This window comes from Quercus suber, unplaced genomic scaffold, assembly GCF_002906115.3.
Source record: "Quercus suber isolate HL8 unplaced genomic scaffold, Cork oak 2.0 scaffold_478, whole genome shotgun sequence".
Taxonomy (NCBI): Eukaryota; Viridiplantae; Streptophyta; class Magnoliopsida; order Fagales; family Fagaceae; genus Quercus; species Quercus suber.
This window is the reverse complement of record NW_027069929.1, coordinates 588,670-608,459: the sequence shown is the minus strand read 5'-3', so window position 1 is coordinate 608,459 and position 19,790 is coordinate 588,670. Positions and strand designations below refer to the sequence as shown.

At 35.3% G+C, this 19,790-nt stretch overlaps 1 protein-coding gene across 1 annotated transcript; it reads left to right on the top strand.

The window, feature by feature from the left end:
• Positions 1–9,551: 9,551 nt before the first annotated feature.
• On the top strand, positions 9,552–11,702 carry LOC111994194 (NAD(P)H-quinone oxidoreductase subunit O, chloroplastic). The gene is made up of 6 exons (XM_024026068.2): positions 9,552–9,835; positions 9,915–9,970; positions 10,286–10,351; positions 10,436–10,477; positions 10,854–10,913; positions 11,417–11,702. Exons 1-6 carry the CDS (start codon positions 9,613–9,615, stop codon positions 11,444–11,446), a joined length of 477 nt encoding a protein of 158 aa, XP_023881836.1. The 5' UTR covers positions 9,552–9,612; the 3' UTR covers positions 11,447–11,702.
• The last annotated feature ends 8,088 nt before the right edge of the window (positions 11,703–19,790 follow it).

Sequence of the window (19,790 nt, the reverse complement as noted above, 5' to 3'; positions counted from 1 at the left end):
TCCTAAAAATGCATTTTCTCTTTAGAGCATAAACAAGGAGGAGTTGATTAAGTCATGAGTTCATTGCATTCTTTTCTTTTACAGGGGCACATATTATTCAAACAAATCATTCATTCATTTCATTGTTATTATTATGCACCTTTTGCCTTTGGATGACCATCAATTCCCTAGAATTCCTAACACCTCTAGACGAAGATCAAAGATAGTTGAAAAAGACTCTAGATCAATGAAGTTCTAAACATGACACAAGTTTGAGAAAAATGAGTATTTGTGAGCACAAGAAGTTGGAAGAGACTCTAGGCAAAAGAAGTTTCAAACACGACGAGAATTTAGAGATAGTAGAGCACAACAAAGAAGACCTTCAAGGAAATTTGGAGGAGTTGAAGAAATGAGGTAACGAAACAAGGATCATGGATCCAAATGACTCTGTATATCATTGCATATTCTCTTTAAGCTAGTTTTGCATGAATTAACTATCATTGCATATTCTCTTTAGGGGAAAATTACACTTTACCACCCTAAACTATGTATTAAATTACACTTTGCACCTTAAACTATCATACTTATCATACTTTGCACCCCGATGTTATTTTTGTTGTTATATTTAACAGAATTCTACTGCATGTGACAAGCACATGCTTCTTGCTTAGGTAGAACAAAGTTAAAAGACTAAAACACCCTTTTTCAAAATCAATTAAAACAAAACCCATCCTCTTGCCCAAATTTAATTTCAAAATATTTAAATTTACCTCTCTGATTCCATAGCAGAATTCATTCATAGTACCCCATCCACCTTCCCCAAATCATTGTTTGTTTTGTTTTCATCATTTGACAGACAGTTCCAAATGCCTCCTTTTGACCCTCAAAACTAAGCCCAGATTGGAAAACTGAGCCATATAATGTATTATTGATATATTGAAATACTATATAGAACAAATCTTCAAAGATTGACCATAACCCACCTCAAATGGAAGAATTAGCTATATTAATATAAAAAGAAAGAGAAATATTCTGATCTGTGTGGCTTTAAAAATAAGAAAAGAGATTTTCCACTGATATGGGCCTGGATTGTCATTCAAAGATTCCAATGTTAAGGATTCCTTTGTGTCAAGGTCCTTTTCAAACACAAGCAACATATTAGAGGGAAATCTTTTTTTAGATGGTGGGTGTGTGAGAGAGAGGTAAAGGTTCTAACAATGAAAACAAAACAAACAATGATTCGGGGAAGGTGGATGGGATACTGTGAATAAATTCTGCCATGGAATCAGAGAGGTAAATTTAAATATTTTGAAACTGAATATGGGGAAGAGGATGGGTTTTGTTTTAATTGATTTTGAAGAAGGGTGTTTCAGTCTTTTAACTTTGTTCCACCTAAGCAAGAAGCATGACATGATTTTGTTAAATATAATAGCAAAAATATCACCGGGGTGTAAAGTGTGATAGTTTAGGGTGCAAATGTGCAATCGGATAGTTTATGGTGCAAAGTGTAATCTAGTGCATAATTTAGGATGGTAAAGTGTAATTTCCCCTTAAAAATAAGCCTGCGTGTCACAATGTCGAATGCTATAAAAGATTTACGAGTGTCTTTTTCTTCATTGATTAGTTTTGAGGTGAAGTGATACAACTCAAAATCCATCTAAAAAAAGATTTCCAAAATATTTAATGCTTAAAAGATATCATTAAATACTCAATTAATTTCCACCTAATTTACCTAATTAATAGCTTTTTTTTCTCTCTCCTTATTTATTGCATGTTTAGCATGTACTTGTAAAATTGTACTTTCTTCGTCCCAAATTGTTGGTCATATTCTATTTTGGGATATCCTAAAATTTTGTCATATTTTTCAAATTAAAAACCATTAATTTACTAAGTTTCCTATTATGTCCATACCAAACACAAGCGTTTTAAACAATAAGGGTATGTTTGGTAGACTGTAACAGTTGTGCGCACCGAAAATGAGGCTATTGGGCCTAACCTCACTTGGGCTCACAACTTATTTGTAGAATGGGTTTAGGATTTCCCACTATAGGTAGTCCTCGGCACAAAGACTCAATGAACTCCTATCTCTGTTTCTCTCTCTCTTTTTCTTAGTCACTATTTTCTCTCTATTCTCTATTTCTGGTGAACCTTTCAACAACCCTTTTCCTCGCTCCAACTTCTCATATTTATAGCTCAAGGTTAGTGGAGAGATCATGATTACTCCCATGGTTAGTGCAATGGGGGGGTCCAATATCAACGATTATAAGTGGGTGGTTAGGTGGGAATGGAATGCAGTAAAAATGACCTTGGAACTTGATTCCCACTCCTGTAGAAATGCTCAGCAGCGACGTTCCCTAAGAAATTGCCGGGTATGCAAGGAATGGCGTGCTTGGACGACATTCCATCTTCATTGCTCGGGAAAGGTTTACCGAGTAATGATCAAGTGGCAAAACTTGGGCCCGCAATTTGTGTGGGCTTGGGCTGCGCTTCTGGATAAAAAGAGGTTAGATTCATGGGTCGTATCTTCATATTAGAGTCCCGGGCCCAAATGAGTTCTGGTACAAATTGTCGTACATTAGCCCCCCCTTAATTCGTGCTTGGACCTTGGCAGGAATCAAGGAATCAAAAAGGCGTTCGTTACCTGAAAGCTCCAATGATAAAGGGACGCCTAGGGTACTCTAGAACCCCCAGAAGCTTATTAATGCGTCCTAAAAAGACGTGTTGGATTTGGCCGTTCGGTTCAGTCATCATCATTACTTGACGGTTTGTGAACAATGGTGGCGCGGGCGTCAGTTGGCATCGGTATCTGTAAGGTCTGCTTCATTAATGTTAATCAATCCTTATTATTTCTGTTTAACCGTTGCTTGTTTTCATTTGGCCCCTATAAATGGTACATTCCAAATCATTCTTTTACTCTTTTGCTTTTCATTCTCTGAGTTTTCTCTCTACCGTGCATTCATCCGTGCACTTATCCTTCAGCCCAGAATTCCTCCCTCTCTTAGAGCCCAAAGTAAGTTTTCTTCCCCTCTTCTCCTTTTTCCAAACTTTTCCTTCATTTTCTTTCTTTTAAGGCTTGAGATGGGGTACGCTTTTCTTCTAGACACAAAGGCGACTCTAGCCACGTTTAGGCAAGGCTTTAACATCCCTGATGATGTGGAGGTGGCGTATTGCCATGAGAGCGAAATTGTTCTCCACAGAGGGGGCAACGCTGCTTTTTTCCCATTAATGGCAATTTTGGAGGGTGGGGTTAGGTTTCCTATAGACCCCCTCTTACCCAATACTCTTAGATACTACGGGCTATGCCCCAATCAACTTCCCCCCAACTTTTACCGGGTAGTTAGTTGTGTGAGTAGGTTGAATCAGATGTTCGGTTTACAATTAGACCATTATGACATAAACCATATGCACAGTTTATGTGGAAATAAGAAATCAAATTACTACTTAAAGGTTAGAGACATGAGGGTACAACTGATCTCCTACCTATTTGACTCAAATAGGAACTCTGCTGGGGAATTCGTTCGGGTGAGTGGCAATTAGTTTTCTAGTGAAATCCCCTGTCCCCTCACAAAGCGCGAAGTGGGTTCATTTCGATCATTAACTTACCTTTATTTTCCACTCATCCTTTTAACTTGCTTGCTCCAATACTCACCTGCATTATTTATTATTTTTTCTTTTGTTACAAACGGCAGAGTGTTCATCCCCGACATCAGGGTAGTGCATGTATGGGATTTGAACTTCATGCTCAGGTCTAAAATTTTTGTTCATTCGGATGGGCAGCTCCGAGCATCCCATTTGATCCTTGGAGTCGATCCCGTATACTCTACTTGGCAAGCTTTTAGCCAAGCTTTATTAGTTGACAGTCCTCTTTTATCATACATTGATGTACGGCACATGAACTTCCTTCCTCCAAAGTTTACAGTGGGCAAAGCCCGTGACATAGGTCCCCGATACATCTGCTCTGATGAGCATGAACCAGTATGGGACGAATCTGCCAAACGTGTATCTCATAAGCGCTGAGAACGGGCATACGAGCAAATTCAACCTGAAGCTCCTCCCCAGCCCAAAGCTCAAGTAGGACCTGAGGCTCCCGTTCAGGAAGCCGAGGAAGAAATTACCAAACCAACTAGCCATTTTGAAACTGAAGTTGATCCAAGTGAAGACATGGTGACACGCAAGACAATGTCAATCAGTCGTTTTGTTCCAAGTGTCAGACCTCCCGCATAGCAACAACTGCCCCAAGGCCGCGGCCAGACCCCTCTTCCTCTGCCTCCAGCCCCCAGTTGTCAGCGAAAGAGGCCACGTAATGCCGAATAGACTACCGTCGGCCCGAGTGACGTGCCCACAAGGACCCCCCTCGACCATCAAGTGGTATCATCATCTATGAGCCTACGACTCAGACTGGGACGTAGGTGGCGTCTTCTTCCTGGGCTGCACCAGATTGGCAGCCTAAATTATAGTTGGACAGCAAGCCCCTTCCCTCTGATGCATGTGTGAGGGTATGGGAGAAAGGAGAGGGGGGTCGTGTTGCCCAATCTCTGGCGCGCGGCCTCCTTCTACCCGAGGATGTGCATGCTTTCGAGGAGGGCACGGACGAGTCCATGGACGGAGGCTACAATGGCACACAATCGCAGTAAACTTTTGCTGTTTGTTGTAGTTTTACCCCATTACTTTTCCATTAATAGCTCATTCTCCTCGTTTTCATACTTATTATTATTGCTTCATTAGGCCGCTCAGTTGGCCTATATACTTGATGGACGGATGAAGGATCTGGTCGAGGATGCCGGTTGGGAGAAGGCCCTCAAAGATGTGGCTATGGTAACCGTGAATAAGAAAGCTGCAGCTGCTACAACTGCGGAGAAAATGGCTGCCGTGGCTGAGAAGGCCAGGGCGGCTGCGTAAAAGAAGTTTTCAGAGCTACAAGTCAAGCCGGGGGAGACTTAAATGAAATTGGCAAAGGCTGAGAGTGTGAATGCAGCATGGGTCGAGGAGTTTAATAACCTAAGGGCAGCCTTCGATTCATGCGAGAATAAATGGTACAATGAGGGATTCGTCGATGCGGAGAACTCTGCTGAGCCAGTTATTAGGGATTCTCGAAAATTGGGTTTTGAGGAAGGCTGGTTGGCGGCTTTGCAAGTCTTAGGGATCCCCGAGGATTCTCCTTTGAGAGATCCTGGTCAGATCCCCTTCCCGGATATTGCTCTGACTGTGCAAAATCCTCCGAGATCTGTCGACGAGGAAAAGACGACCAGTTTGAGGGAGTTGGTGGAGTAGATTGACTCTCATGTGGAGTTGGATGAAATGGAGGCCACCAACAACCCCCGTCATGCAAATCAACTTAGCCAGGACCCCTCATAGCCTCTAGCGAGCTTGCAACCCCCAGTGACCATCGCCTAGGAACAACCTGGAGACCCTCCATCTTAATTGCCGAAACGGATTCATGTTGGTTAAGTTCAATCAATTTTCTCTCTCTTTTTTTTTTATTATTTATTTATCAAAGTACCGTATTTTCCTTTTTCTTTATGGTTATTTTGCCTATGTCATCGGATTGTGGTGACCGAACAATTATTTATTTACTGAGTTTAATGCTTATGCGGCCATCGAGTCATGGACAAAACGTTGGGTTACTTTTTAACATGATGAACTTAACTCAAATTTGATTGTAATTCTGTTTAATAATTTCCTTGTATTTTTGTGGGATTTTATGTAAGGGCTGTGTGTGAGAAATTGGTGAAGAATCTATGAAGAAGTTGATTTCGCAACTTGCTCGTGACTGACTCGCGACTGCTGACCTGCGAAACAAGCCACATGAGAAGCAAATATTGGAATTTGAAGAGTCCAGGACATGCTAGATTTCGTGAGTGACTTGCGACTCGGGCCAAGTCGCGAGTGACTTGCGAAACTCACTTCCTGTTGCTTTTTGAGTATGACTTTTCCCATTCTTTACCAACACTATGTAAACCCTCATTACCCACGAAATGTAAAAAGAAGGAGTATTTACAAGAAACTTTTGAGAGAGAAACCCTAGCCAAACACTTGAGAGTAAGAGATTATTTTACCCACAATCCTCTACATCATTTCTCTAAAATTTCCATTTACTCCCACCTCTCCATCTACACATCCTTGAGAGGTTCTTAACCCAAACACTTACCTCACCTATTTTGAGTGTTGAGAGAAGTTTTGGTGCCTTTAGGAAGCATTGGAAGAAGTCATTGAGTGGTGGATGCAATCGGGTAGAATTATAGGATTTGGATAACTAGTGAAGACAAGATTTCGAGAAGTTCGTTAGTAGCAAGAGCTCTAAGGGCTCAAGTACATTGGGTAGATTAAGCTTGGAGGGTCTTTTTGATATTAGTGTACTCTAACTTATTCACTAGTGGATCGATTTTGGTCTGAAGGGCTGCGGAGAGGTTTTTCGCCGAGTACTTTAGTTTCCTCTTCGATAACACATCTTAAAGTTATCTTTGTGTTTGCATCTCTCTTCCGTACTCTTTAAACTTTGCATTTATTGCTTATTGTACTTGCTTATGACTTAAAGTAGTGTTTTGGTTTATTGCGTTTGTTTTATTCTTGTTTTGCACTTAAATAAGTTAGAGTAAAAGCAATTAAGCCGTAATTTAAAATTGGGGGTCTAAAAAAAATAAAAAATAAAAACTTATCAAAAAAATATGGGAGAGAATTAAGAATTGGTGATAGAGCATTTAATAAATAAGTTTGGTTTACCTCCAGTACTTTTTTAACTAGAATCTTCTTTAGTTTTAATGAGAAAGTGTCACATCATCCACTAACTAAATAAAATGAGAGATTAAAACCCACTACCACTAGCCATTGTATATTAAAATAAAGGACATGTTCAGTTAAAAAAGTACAAAAATAAGCCAAAACCCTTACATTGAGACCTTTTTGTTTTTTGAGTGCATATCATGGTGGAGTCAATGGAGTATACGTGTGTATTTATGGTGTAATAAAGTAGGGCAAGCTAGGTTTTGATTGTTGGATAGCTGACCACCTTTTATAATTACACATTGCCTCTTTTCTTTCTTCTTTTTTTGAATTTGGTACGTTCATCTTTATTAAAGGAAAAACCATAAATCTATTGATTTTTGGGAAAGATTTATTAAATCCATATATTCACTTTTTTTAAAAAAAATTCTTATGATATTACCAAATGAACATTAAACTTTTTTATTTAAAACATTTAGTTTTGGATATAATGAACTTATGAACCTATTTTTGGTTTTATTGGAGGATTATGTTTATTATTATCTCAATGGTTTATGAATAATTACTTTATAAAGTTAATATTTAGTTATAATTTGTTTTTTTTTTTTTAATATTCTTAATAATATGTGAAAAATTACATAAAATTATTTATATATTTTTTTAACTAAAAATAATTAGTTTTAAACTTATTATATATTTATTTAAATAATTTAAAAATTATTAATTAAATATTCATGACATCACTGGTTCGACCATCGATCTAACCATGGTCAGGACCATAAAATCAAGAATCACTCTTTTTTCTGGCTCTTTGACCTGTTTGTTTTTAAAACCCCCTCACGATAGAATGGTTTTTTTTTTTTTTTTTTAAATTGCACCGATATTTTAAATGTTTGATAATTTTTTATTTAAAATGGTAAACTATATAATTGGTCCTATCCTTTACACCATATGTCAATTTGGTCTCAAACATTTAATTGTGTCAATTTGGTCTTTGACCTTTTAATGTCATGTCAATTTGGTCCCTACCATTATCTTTTGTTGAAAATATCTATGTGTCTAACGAATTAATAAAAAATGTTTTTTTTTTTTTTGCGACACTAACTGCCATCTGTAATCGAATTCATACTAAAATTAAAAAGAAAAGAAAAAACAATTATGTAGTTTACCCTATTGAAAAAAAAAAAAAAGTTTGATAACTTTATTTATGGTAATTTTGGAACTTTTATCTTTTTATTTAAGAGACAAACAATTAATGATACTCCCTTAAAAAGCACCCCATATTTTAAATTTTTGATAACTTTTTTTTTTAATTTAAAATTAGAAAATTTTTGATAATTTTGTTTAAGGGCAATTTTGGGAATTTTATCTTTTATTTAAAGAAAAAATAATAAATGATATTCTTAAAAGTTGGATTTTATAGATATGACATTCACAACAATTTTATAACATATTTTAGGTCGTAAATTGTGGCCAAAATTGGGAATTAAGCCCATTTTCATAATGTATAGTTGTAGACATGGTTTCAAAAGTATATCTTTTACTAACATCTGAGTCTCAAAAACTCGATTTTGGGCTATAAATTGAGTCTCAAAGACTTGGTTTTCATGGCTTGATCACTCTGATGTGGCATTTTTTTCACGTAGGTGTCCACTTAGAAATTGAGTCTTAGAGACTCGATTTATAAGCCTTAAAACACCCTTTACACCTTCTCATCAGAGAAGAAAGAGAGAGAGAGAGAGAAAAAAAAAAAAAAAAACTAGAAACAGTAACCCAATCAGTCGAAGATCGAGATCAAATGGGTGGCTTTAGATCGATGTGGGACCATGGGTGGGTGGCTTTCAAGTGGTGGGTGGCTTCAACTGTGTGGTGGCTTCAACTGGCGTGGGCTGTGTGTGGTCGTGGGGCCAATAGGCGAGAACTCGATTCCCGCGTCTCGGATATAGTGGTGTTGCCTACGAAGGAAGAGGAGGAGAGCTTGGCTGATGAGGTGGGAGGAGGAATTGCGGCGGACTTGGTGGAGAGCTTCGACGAGCTTTGTGGAGTAGTTTCTTTGCTCTAATTCGAATCTCCATCTGATTGTCTCGGGTTTTGGATCATTCCAGATCTCGCATCTAGGTTTTTCTAGCTTCGTTTGCTTCAACTCTTCTTCTTCTATGTTGAAATTCGGGTTTGAGTCGTAGACTCCATTGAAGAAAAAATTTCACAATATACCTCGAATTCTTTCTCTCTTAATCTATTTGGGTTTTCTTAAAAAAAAAAAAATTCGGTATTTTGGGAATGGCTTGTACATGACTTAGACTTAAATTTTTTTTTTTTTTTTTGGCTTATAAATCGAGTCTTAGAGGCTCGATTTCCAGATTGACGCCACGTGGAAGAAACGCTAAATCAAAACACTGAAATTAAGTCTTTTAGACTCAAGATGTTAGTAAAAAATATAATTTTGTAACAGTATCTACTAATTATATTATTTGGAAATCAGTGTTAATTCCCAATTTTGGCTGGTAAATTGTTATTGTTATTGTTATTGGTATTGATTTGAACCACCATTAAAATTACTTTTTTATCTACTAATAATAACTTACCATTTAAAATTTATTATGAAAATGTTGTCGAAATGTTTTTTTCTCATAAGTTTATCATATTACCATGAATATCTCTATGCCTCTCTCCTCCCAAGGAACAGGAGGTGAGCCAAATGACCAAATTGCCAACCACAATTCTTTATTTACACCTATACTTGATGATGTGGCACATTATGATTGGTTGAACTTACCGCGGAGCAACAGATTTTTGTCTTCAAAATCTGGCCGTTAGAAATACAAGGATTCATCATTTCTTATCTCTATAGTGAATAACTCTGAAAACTTCCCAAGACTCACACTTTCAACTTCAAGGTCTCTTTTCTCTCCCATGGCTTTCTCTGCAACTTTCTCACAAAACTCATTCTCATGCCTCTCTCAACTCCCTCACAACTTAAGAAGAAACCCTCTTCGTTTGCCATCAATTCGAGCTGTAAAATCCACTGAACCAGAGAAGGAAAAGACTGTGGAAACAAAGAGCGAAGAATCATCTGTTTCTAATGCTCAACCATCAACCACACCTCCTAAGACCCCCAGAAAGCCCGTCTATTCGAGTGAGTTCTGAATTTTCAAGAAAAATATTCTATTTTTTCTTATTCTTTGACTTTTTTTTTAAAATTTATTTATGGGCAGTGAAGAAAGGTCAGATTGTGAGGGTGGACAAGGAGAAGTATCTCAGTAGTGTCAATGTAAGTTTAATAAGTGGGTTTTTTTTTCTATAATGCTAAATCTGGATTGGTTGAATACAATTTTCCCATGAAGTCAATTTAATGCTAGTCACAACGGATTTGATTTTTGGTATTGTTGGGAAATTTCTGTAGTCATTTCCTACAAAGAAGAGGCTTGAATATGAATAAACTGAACTCAGCTATATGAATGTGTAATTATATAGAGGATATTTGAATCTTAGCTCTTGTGTGTAACCCTTTCTTTCCCTTTTGAATTTGACTCATTATATACTTAGCTTTGGCATAAGCTGGAATGTGTTTGATTCAAAATTTCAGTATCTATCTGTTGGGCACCCACCATACTACAAAGGCTTGGACTACATTTATGAAGACCGTGGTGAGGTAGCTTCTTTACACTCTCTAGCAGCACTCATGAAGTAAGGTTGGCCATTTCAATTTTCTGATGACAGCATAATACTCTTTTAGGTCTTGGATATACGTAATTTTGAAACCGGGGAGTATGCACTAGTAAGTGATTTATGTTTGAGCTCTTCTATTTGATACAAAACATTCAGATTTATTTGGACATTGAAGATTGGTCTGCAGCTTAAAAATAATAAATAACATGGCTTTAATTTCTCTGTTATGTCATATGTGAAAGGCTTTCTGAAACTTATGTCAAGTAAGGCATAACCTGTGGTTGGTATGCTTGTATTAATGTTTTTGAACTTGACATTTTTAAAAGTGTCAAACCATATCAAAGATTTTACTTTTATATACAAAAGTTGCAACATTTGCATTGAAATTTCAAGTTTCCTATGTTATGACTTTCACTATATCAACCAAGATAAATACTCTAAGTGAATATATGACTTTGAAGGATTTAAGAATGATGCTTTTGCAGATTGGATGGGTTGGGATCCCAACTGCACCAGCTTGGCTTCCAACAGACATGCTTATCAAGGTACTGCTAACAGTTTGTTTTATTGGATGCTTCATACTGCTACTCTAAGAGAGCCAACAAGCTAAACATAGCTTGGTGTTTGACTATTTTAAGTATTGTGATTTTGTGACTGAACTTAGATCAAGATCAAGCTCAGCAAGCCTAATTCAACCTTGAATCATGTTTTATTTAGCTGAGCTCAAGTTATCCAGGCTAGTTCATTAGCCTGACATTGGTTCTATCTCAAAATCTAACACTTCTTTTAGACATTGCAAATTAGCACTTTCTTCACAGTCAAGATTTTTACTCAGCTCCATAAATTCTATTATAACCATGCCAAACTAAATCAATCTGAGCATATGTTACCAAATAAAAAACTTATTAGCAGTTAGACACTGGCTCATTTGATTGGTGAGGATGCAGATCTGCTGCTTGGTTGTGCCTTGCTTCACTCGACTATTCAAACCTACTATTAGGAGCTTTTGTGGTTATTTTGGTCACCTGACCCTTGTGTTTGATTGCAGTCAGATAAACTCAATTACGAGAGAATGTGATCCAGGATCCAGAAGCATAATTGCCTGCTATTACTGATGGATGCCATCGCTTGCCATCAGAAATTATATCTCAACAAGAGTCCCTTGGTTTCTGATAACCATCAGCAACTTCCGAATCTTTTGTCACAATTAATGTGATTGATGTTAGGCAAGAATAACATGATCATCAACATAATTTGTTGAGATTTTGTTCTTATTCTAAAAAGTATATAATATTAAGCATATCAAAACTATGCATGTGAAACTGTTGAAGCCTTCAAGCTATATATATATATATATATAGCACACAAAAATTGATAAACAATACAAGAAAATGACTTAAGTAATACACCATTGAACATTCAAGAGTGGATTTTAAAAAAAAAAAAAAAAAAACACACACACACACAATAGCATTGTTTACAAAATGATGATGCAATGTTATGACGATGGAGGAGAGTGATTAATAGAAAAAATTTCATTTTTTGTACTCAACTATAGGATCATTAGCAATGTCCTTCCTAAATTTTAAATTTTAACAATTAGCTTCTTAAACTATGAGAATAGTTGCAATGTTCCCCCACCACTTAAAAGTCTCAAGCTTACCATGTATTATAGTAATAAAAAGAATACAATAACAATGAAAATCTTTTGAGAGACAGAGACAGAGACAGAGAGAGAGAAGAACAGGAAGTCAATGAATATCCTGGTCTTTCCCTTCTTATCTGGACAAAATGGTAAAATTTCATTGTGCATGTGTGATAGCCACCAAGATGATTGATAGACAAAGCTTAATGATGAATTAAAGGTTTAAGTACAACAAATATGAAGATACGTCAAAGGTAAGGAAATATTGCAAGAAGGAATTGGAGTCAACCCACCAACCTAATGAACTTGAACCAACCCAAGCAACACCCAATGTGTGTGTGTGTGTGTGTGTGTGTATGAGTGTGTGTGTGTGTGTGTGTGTGTGAGAGAGAGAGAGAGAGAGAGAGAGAGAGAGTCACAAAAAACTAAGAAATATAGTAAGAAAATTTAAACATGAGAACTTGTAAGGCTATGAATAGTCAAGATCATAACAAGGACATGTAAAAGGTCATCTAATTTAAAATTAACTTGAATGGAACAAACTATATGTCTTTCAGAATTGGATGCCCTTATTGATTACTGTTGCTGATCTAGATCAATGTTACAAAGAATTCCCAAATTCTTCTTAATCACCTTACTAACAGACACTAATGCTTAAGGTTGATAAGCATCACAAGAATGAACAGTGAATCAACTGCATCCATTTATGATATATACCTAAACCAGAGCTCATATTAACCTTTGATCTTCTGCAGCAGTTAGTATGTGTAGAGAAAGATAAAGTATCCTTGTCTAAACTAGGACTACATAAGGGCTCATTTATCTTTATGCATAAAATATGTATGCGCATATGTATTAATCATTGATGAGGTTCAAAACTAGGTTTCTAAACATATGCTATCTCCAAAAAATGGTCATGATTCACAACTGACAGATGCAAAATATTGTTTACACAATTTTTCAGATATTACTTTAACGTAAAACAAAATACAACTACATAGGAGCAAGTTACTATCACAGGCAAGCAGCCATACAAATAGATTTTGATTTGCCAAATGCACAAATGTACATACAGTTGTATGATATTTGCACTTTTGCAAATTTCAATCTAATGTGAACAAAGCAAAATAATGTATGCAGGGCTTACAGTAAGGTCATAATTTAGGCACACTGCAGCATGTTTGAGGCCACCTCACACATAATTTAGGATTACGAGTGCTTGCTGGGATTATTTTTTGAAATCTCCCAAATGTGCAGTCTAGGAAAACATAATCAAGTGGACAACTTTCTTACCAACATTTTCTCTGGTAAACAATGTAGACACTAAGTAACCGTATGGATTCAAATTAATTTGGCGTTTATGTTTTGCGTTTTCCACTATAGCGCATTTTCAGCTTTTTTTTTTTTTTTTTTTTTTTTTTCATGCTAGAAAAGGGATGATCCATCAAATTAAGGATAGAGTGAACTGAACCCTCATATAACTTCCTCATATAAAGTATTCTTTATTTTCTTCCCCTCGTTTTTGTTCTATAATTTTCTTTTATGGCAGAGCCAGGATTTCAGTTTAAGGGGGCAAAATTAAAAGACAATATAAAAAAGAAAAAATAGCCTAAAGAAAATCAATCAATATTAATAATAAATAAATAAACAACTGTAAACAACTATAATTGTTATCACATTTTGTTGGGTCTCTAACATTACTTATTATTATTATTATTATATTGTGTATAATATTAATATGGGCCCATTGATTGAGTTGTTGTGGCTGGTTTGAAAGGAAAAAGAAAGTATTGGGGAGAAAATATAAAAGAGTAGGTGTGGTGTGATCAGGGCAGAGGCACGTACAGGGGTGGGGGGGCCATGGCCCCCCAAAATTTTAAAATTTTTAAAAATATATATACAATTATTTTTATGTTTTCAAAATTTAGTCTAAAAAATAAGAGTTGGCCCCCTCAAATATTTGAATTAGTCCAATAATACTCTTAAAAAAAATAATTGGTCTAATAGTTATAAAGATATAACATTATTTTTTCGCAATTCTATTTTTATTGTAAAATGTGCTTTTATATCTGTTAAATATTTATATAATTTGGTATTATACATGTTTAAATCTATATTTTTCAACCCGTTATGTGACGATTAACAAGTCATTGACTCATTAAAAAAAATTTGTCACTAAAACTACACATGAAATGTGTCTTTAGTTGCCATATAATGTGTTAAAGCAAGGTAGCTTTAAATATGTTTGGAGCCTAACTTATTTTTCCAAGTTTTGGATCATTCATGTTTTTGAAAATTTCATTAGTTCAATTGAAAGATTTTTTACTTACTTTAGCATAAAATTTGATAATTTGTGTTTAAAAAAATTTTTTAAGATTTTGACTATGAAAATGGAAAAAATGAATTTTTTATGAAAGATNTTTTTTTTTTTTTTTCCGCCGCAATTGTTGACCAAGTCTTCCGTGAACAGTGCACCAATGCACTGTTTATGAGTCTCACAAACTTCATTTTTTATCAACTCTTTTATTAAAAATGGGTCCCACAATACTATTCACACATTTAAAAATTATTTTGCTATAATGTTTTCAGTTTTCAGTTTCAACAAAATAAGTTCTATCTAAACGGATCCTGAGACACTCAAGTGTGAGTCTGCAATCTCTTGGACGCAGGATATTACCAAAATTGCCATCTAATACGAACATTACAGCTCCTGAAGTTTATGTAACCCATGCTAGAAAAGGGATGATCCATCAAATTAAGGATAGAGTGAACTGAACCCTCATATAACTTCCTCATATAAAGTATTCTTTATTTTCTTCCCCTCGTTTTTGTTCTATAATTTTCTTTTATGGCAGAGCCAGGATTTCAGTTTAAGGGGGCAAAATTAAAAGACAATATAAAAAAGAAAAAATAGCCTAAAGAAAATCAATCAATATTAATAATAAATAAATAAACAACTGTAAACAACTATAATTGTTATCACATTTTGTTGGGTCTCTAACATTACTTATTATTATTATATTATATTGTGTATAATATTAATATGGGCCCATTGATTGAGTTGTTGTGGCTGGTTTGAAAGGAAAAAGAAAGTATTGGGAGAAAATATAAAAGAGTAGGTGTGGTGTGATCAGGGCAGAGGCACGTACAGGGGTGGGGGGCCATGGCCCCCCAAAATTTTAAAATTTTTAAAAATATATATACAATTATTTTTATGTTTTCAAAATTTAGTCTAAAAAATAAGAGTTGGCCCCCTCAAATATTTGAATTAGTCCAATAATACTCTTAAAAAAAATAATTGGTCTAATAGTTATAAAGATATAACATTATTTTTTCGCAATTCTATTTTTATTGTAAAATGTGCTTTTATATCTGTTAAATATTTAATATAATTTGGTATTATACATGTTTAAATCTATATTTTTCAACCCGTTATGTGACGATTAACAAGTCATTGACTCATTAAAAAAAATTTGTCACTAAAACTACACATGAAATGTGTCTTTAGTTGCCATATAATGTGTTAAAGCAAGGTAGCTTTAAATATGTTTGGAGCCTAACTTATTTTTCCAAGTTTTGGATCATTTTATGAAAGATCGCCGTCAAAAATAATTTTGATTAAAAATACTAATATATATATATATATATATATTTTGGTTGGGTGTGTGTATATATATAACTTATCAAATAAAAAAGTGTGTATATATATGTGTGTATATGTAATAAAAAGCGCGCGTGTGTGTATATATGTGTGTGTGGGTGTGGAAGTTGTCTTGATAAATATGTTAGCGTTGCAACTTGGCCCTCCCAAACAAAAATTCCTGGCTCCGCCCCTAGGTGTGATGTGGTGAAATCATGTGTGACAGTGGCTTTCAAGAAGTGAGAGCTGGTGTCTTTTTCTTAGGTGCTAGGCTTATTGATTAAGTAATATAAGTTTTTGGCTTTTTTCTTATGTCAGTTGTACAGATTGGTTATTGTGAGAATGCTTCTTGTTCATTTAAAAGTCATTTTTTGAGGAGCCAAGGAGGGTACTTGCCCCTCCTCGCCCCCCACCCCGGCGTGGCTCTGCTTCTGATGGAAGCTTAAGCACCAAAACATTTCTTGTTGGGAATTCCAAAATCTGTGATATGCAAAAATAAGAAAGAAAACAACCACATTGCACAAGATATTACATTGTCCAACAGTTTGTCTAATCCATGAAATTGCAGTAATTTCACTATTTTAGGAAAATTTTATAAAATGCAGTAGAGCAGTTTTTTTTTTCTTCTCAACGCAACAAACCATATTCTGAAGCAAAAGTATCTATATCCCACACAACAGATGCACAATGAGCTAAAAAGGGACCAATTTTTTTTTTTTTTTTTTTGCTTAATATCATGCTCAAATTCTGGCTATTTTATCTTATTAGGTACATTTTATTCAATAAATTCACTAATAGTCAAATGTCACTGCTGAGTGGTGATGAGGGCAAACTATTTGTTATGATATGAAATATCAAACAATAAGTATAAAACTTTACAATTTCCAGAAACTCACATGAGCAAACGAATTAACCAACAAAATACAGTACGAACCCAATCGTTACTATAAAATAACAGTTACCAGGGCAGGAGAGGATTTGTAAATGATCTGGGCACTGTCTTGGAAAGAGACTCGGTAAAATAGACATGCATATGACAATCCGACTTACCTACACCTGGACAAAAAGACCCTATGAGGATGAGGGAGGAGAGAGGAGTGTTCCACAGTCATTTTTTTAAAGACTAAATTACATTTTTGACACTTAAAGCTTAAGGTTGTTTTCATTTTAGTGTAACTAAATTACTAATAAAAATGGACAACATGACCAAAAGCGGAATCAGAAATGAATGCCACACAAGGACTTGGTTAGTTGATCAAATGAGAAATAAGAGATTGAGAGGCAGAAAGAAAGAAGTGAAAATTAAAGAGAAAGAGGAGAATGAGCGGCAGAGGAAGAGGAAGGGAAACAGAGAAAGATGAGAGAGCTGTTCTGACTTCTTTTCAGCGTGTGGGGCCTGTGGGCTCCACAAGTTTTTCCCAAGTTTGAGTTTCTTGTGTGAGACCTACACCCGGGTACAAGAACCAAACACAAGCTTTTGTGAGTTATGAGAAAAATATCCCAAATGACAACTCTAAACTCTCTCTTTTTCAACATGAAAAAAAAAAAAAAAAAAAAAAAATAGTTTCAATTTTTTTAGAAAATAACTATAAAACCCAAACAATATTATTAGTTAGGCAACGTTTCAAACATATTGCATTTCTAACAATTCGACTTCAGAGGAGTCGATTTTACTGTTCATTTCGCCTATTTTTGCGTCACGTAGATAAAAAAATCGAGTCCATTATACTCATTTTTTATACTTAAAAATCGACTTCAGTGGAGTCGATTTCAATACAAAGAAAACGACTCCAGTGGAGTCGTTTTCTTTGTATTGCGATTTGCCCAAAAACCCCTTAAGCTTCAGTTGTTGTCACAGAAGAAGCAAACGAACCCAGCAACGAGCAACACCGACGAGCAACGCCGACGAACAAGCAGGCGCCGACGAACCCACGAACCCAGGCACGATGAACCCAGGCGCCGACGAACCCAGGCGCGACGAGCAGGCGCCGATGAACCCACGAACCCACGAACCCAGGCGCGACGAACCCATGAACCCAGGCGCCCACGAACCCAGGCGTGATGAACCCAGGCGCCGACGAACCAGACCCCGACTAACCCAGCAATACCGACGGCGAAGCACGAAGAATCCAGGCGCCGATTCTGACCAACACGCTCGGGTCCGTTTTGGATTTGAAGGTCACACAACGTGAATGGATCTTTGAATTTCTACAGAGTGAAATCGACTTCAGTGAAGTCGTATTCAATACAAAGAAAACGACTTCACTGGAGTCGTTTTCTTTGTGTTGAAAGCGACTTCCCTGTAGTCGATTTCTATGTATAAAAAATGAGAATAAAGGACTCGATTTTTTTATCTACGTGGCCCAAAAAAATAGGTGATATGAACAGTAAAATCGACTCCTCTGAAGTCGAATTGTTAGAAATGCAATATATTTGAAACGTTGCCTAACTAATAATATTGTTTGGGTTTTGTAGTTATTTTCTAAAAAATCCCAAACATTAATAAACTAATAAATTTTATTTTTAGAAACAGGACAGTATTTTGGAACATCCCAAAATGGAATAGAAAATAAACAAACAAACAAACCATGAACCAGAGGTTGATAGAGGCATGGTGGTGGACCTAGTGGCATTGCTTTAGTTGGGTTGAGCGGAATTGAAGCTTGGTTGGATAGATCGTCATTTTATGGAAGAAATAAAGAGAAAACAGTTGAATAAATGGAGAAGGAGATGAGGAGAAAAAGTAACAAAAAGATAAAACAATAAAAAATAAGAAATGGTTGAAAGTTAAAAGGTGTGGCTGAGGGTGGAGAAGATAAGAGGAGTACGTGTGTGGAGGAGAAAAACAAAGAGGAAAAAAAAAACATGTATTTGGATGAAACCAAATAAGATAATGGGAAAAATAAAATAAAGAATAATAAGAAATTAAAATTAAGAAATGTTACCATAATATTTTTGCAATAAATTTTAAGTGATAGGTTATTACTATCTAATATTGGTGAGAAAAAAATTAATTTTTTTTTTTTATGGTGGTGGTGGCGGTGGTGGTGGTGACAGAGGTGGTGGCGGTGGCTATAAAGATAACATCATGAATGACGATTGACTAATTTCTGCTTTGCCAAAAATTTAAGTTGCATATGTGCCAGCTGTCGTTTTGGTTTTGTTTTGTTTGTTGTTTGACGTGGTTTTGTTTTTGTTTAAGTTATTTTTGTTGTTTTTATTGTTGTTATTTGAGCTTTTTTCTTTTTTTTTTTCTTTTTTTTAAGGGGTTAAGGATTATGTTTGGGGAGCCATAATTATATTTTTGAAGTAATGTTATGTTTACGGTAAGGTTTTGTTACAAAGGGGTGGGAGTTTATGATCTTCACCTTAGAGGTTTTACACCTTAGTCTCACATCGCTTAAGTATAAAGCATGAGTGGGGCACATGGCTTGCAGGGGCTGAACAAAAAAAATTCTCCCCCACAGGTAGGTAAAAAGATGTCAGTATTGAATTTAAATTATTTTAAATTATTGTGGATATAACATTAATCTTATATTTTTTGAACCCAAATTCTTATGGTTATAAAGTTAGGATGTTTCAATACTTTATTTATGGTGGCCAAAATAAGTTATTTTAGTATATAAATATTTTGCAAGTATTTATGCATTTTTTTGTCACAACTAGCTAGAGTAGTTTTGGTTTTCCTTTTAGAGCAACCACCGATTTTCAAAATTTTCAATCTGACGAATTTGGGTTAGTTTGAAAATACCTTAAATCAAACATAATCTAACCCGATCCATGAACATCCTAAGTAAAAAGATTTTCCATCTTCTATTATATATAAAAGGTAATGAAAAGATTAGTGTCTGCTTTTCAAAAAAAAAAAAAGATTAGTGTCTTATTTACCTTTGTCCTAATTTTCTAAATGATACTTACCCAAGCTTTTAATTATGTCCACTTGAGAGGCATATTAGTTTTTAATATTTTCATTCAATTTATTGGTTTTATTCAATTTAACAATTAATTCATCTTTTCCAAGTTTCATCCTTTTAACTCTTCTCGAGTTTTTTAAGTTTTCAAAAGTTAGATAATTTCCTAAAAAGAATTCCACATATACTTCTAAAAACAACAACATTAATGTCTTCTTTATTTAAA

What these genes read in the sequence shown, in the direction of transcription:
- LOC111994194 (XM_024026068.2), top strand. Translation starts at nt 9,613, where the DNA reads ATGGCTTTCTCTGCAACTTTCTCACAAAACTCATTCTCATGCCTCTCT. An exon ending in CAGAAAGCCCGTCTATTCGA is followed by an intron (nt 9,836 to 9,914) that starts GTGAGTTCTGAA and finishes ATTTATGGGCAG; the next exon opens with TGAAGAAAGGTCAGATTGTG. An exon ending in AGTATCTCAGTAGTGTCAAT is followed by an intron (nt 9,971 to 10,285) that starts GTAAGTTTAATA and finishes TCAAAATTTCAG; the next exon opens with TATCTATCTGTTGGGCACCC.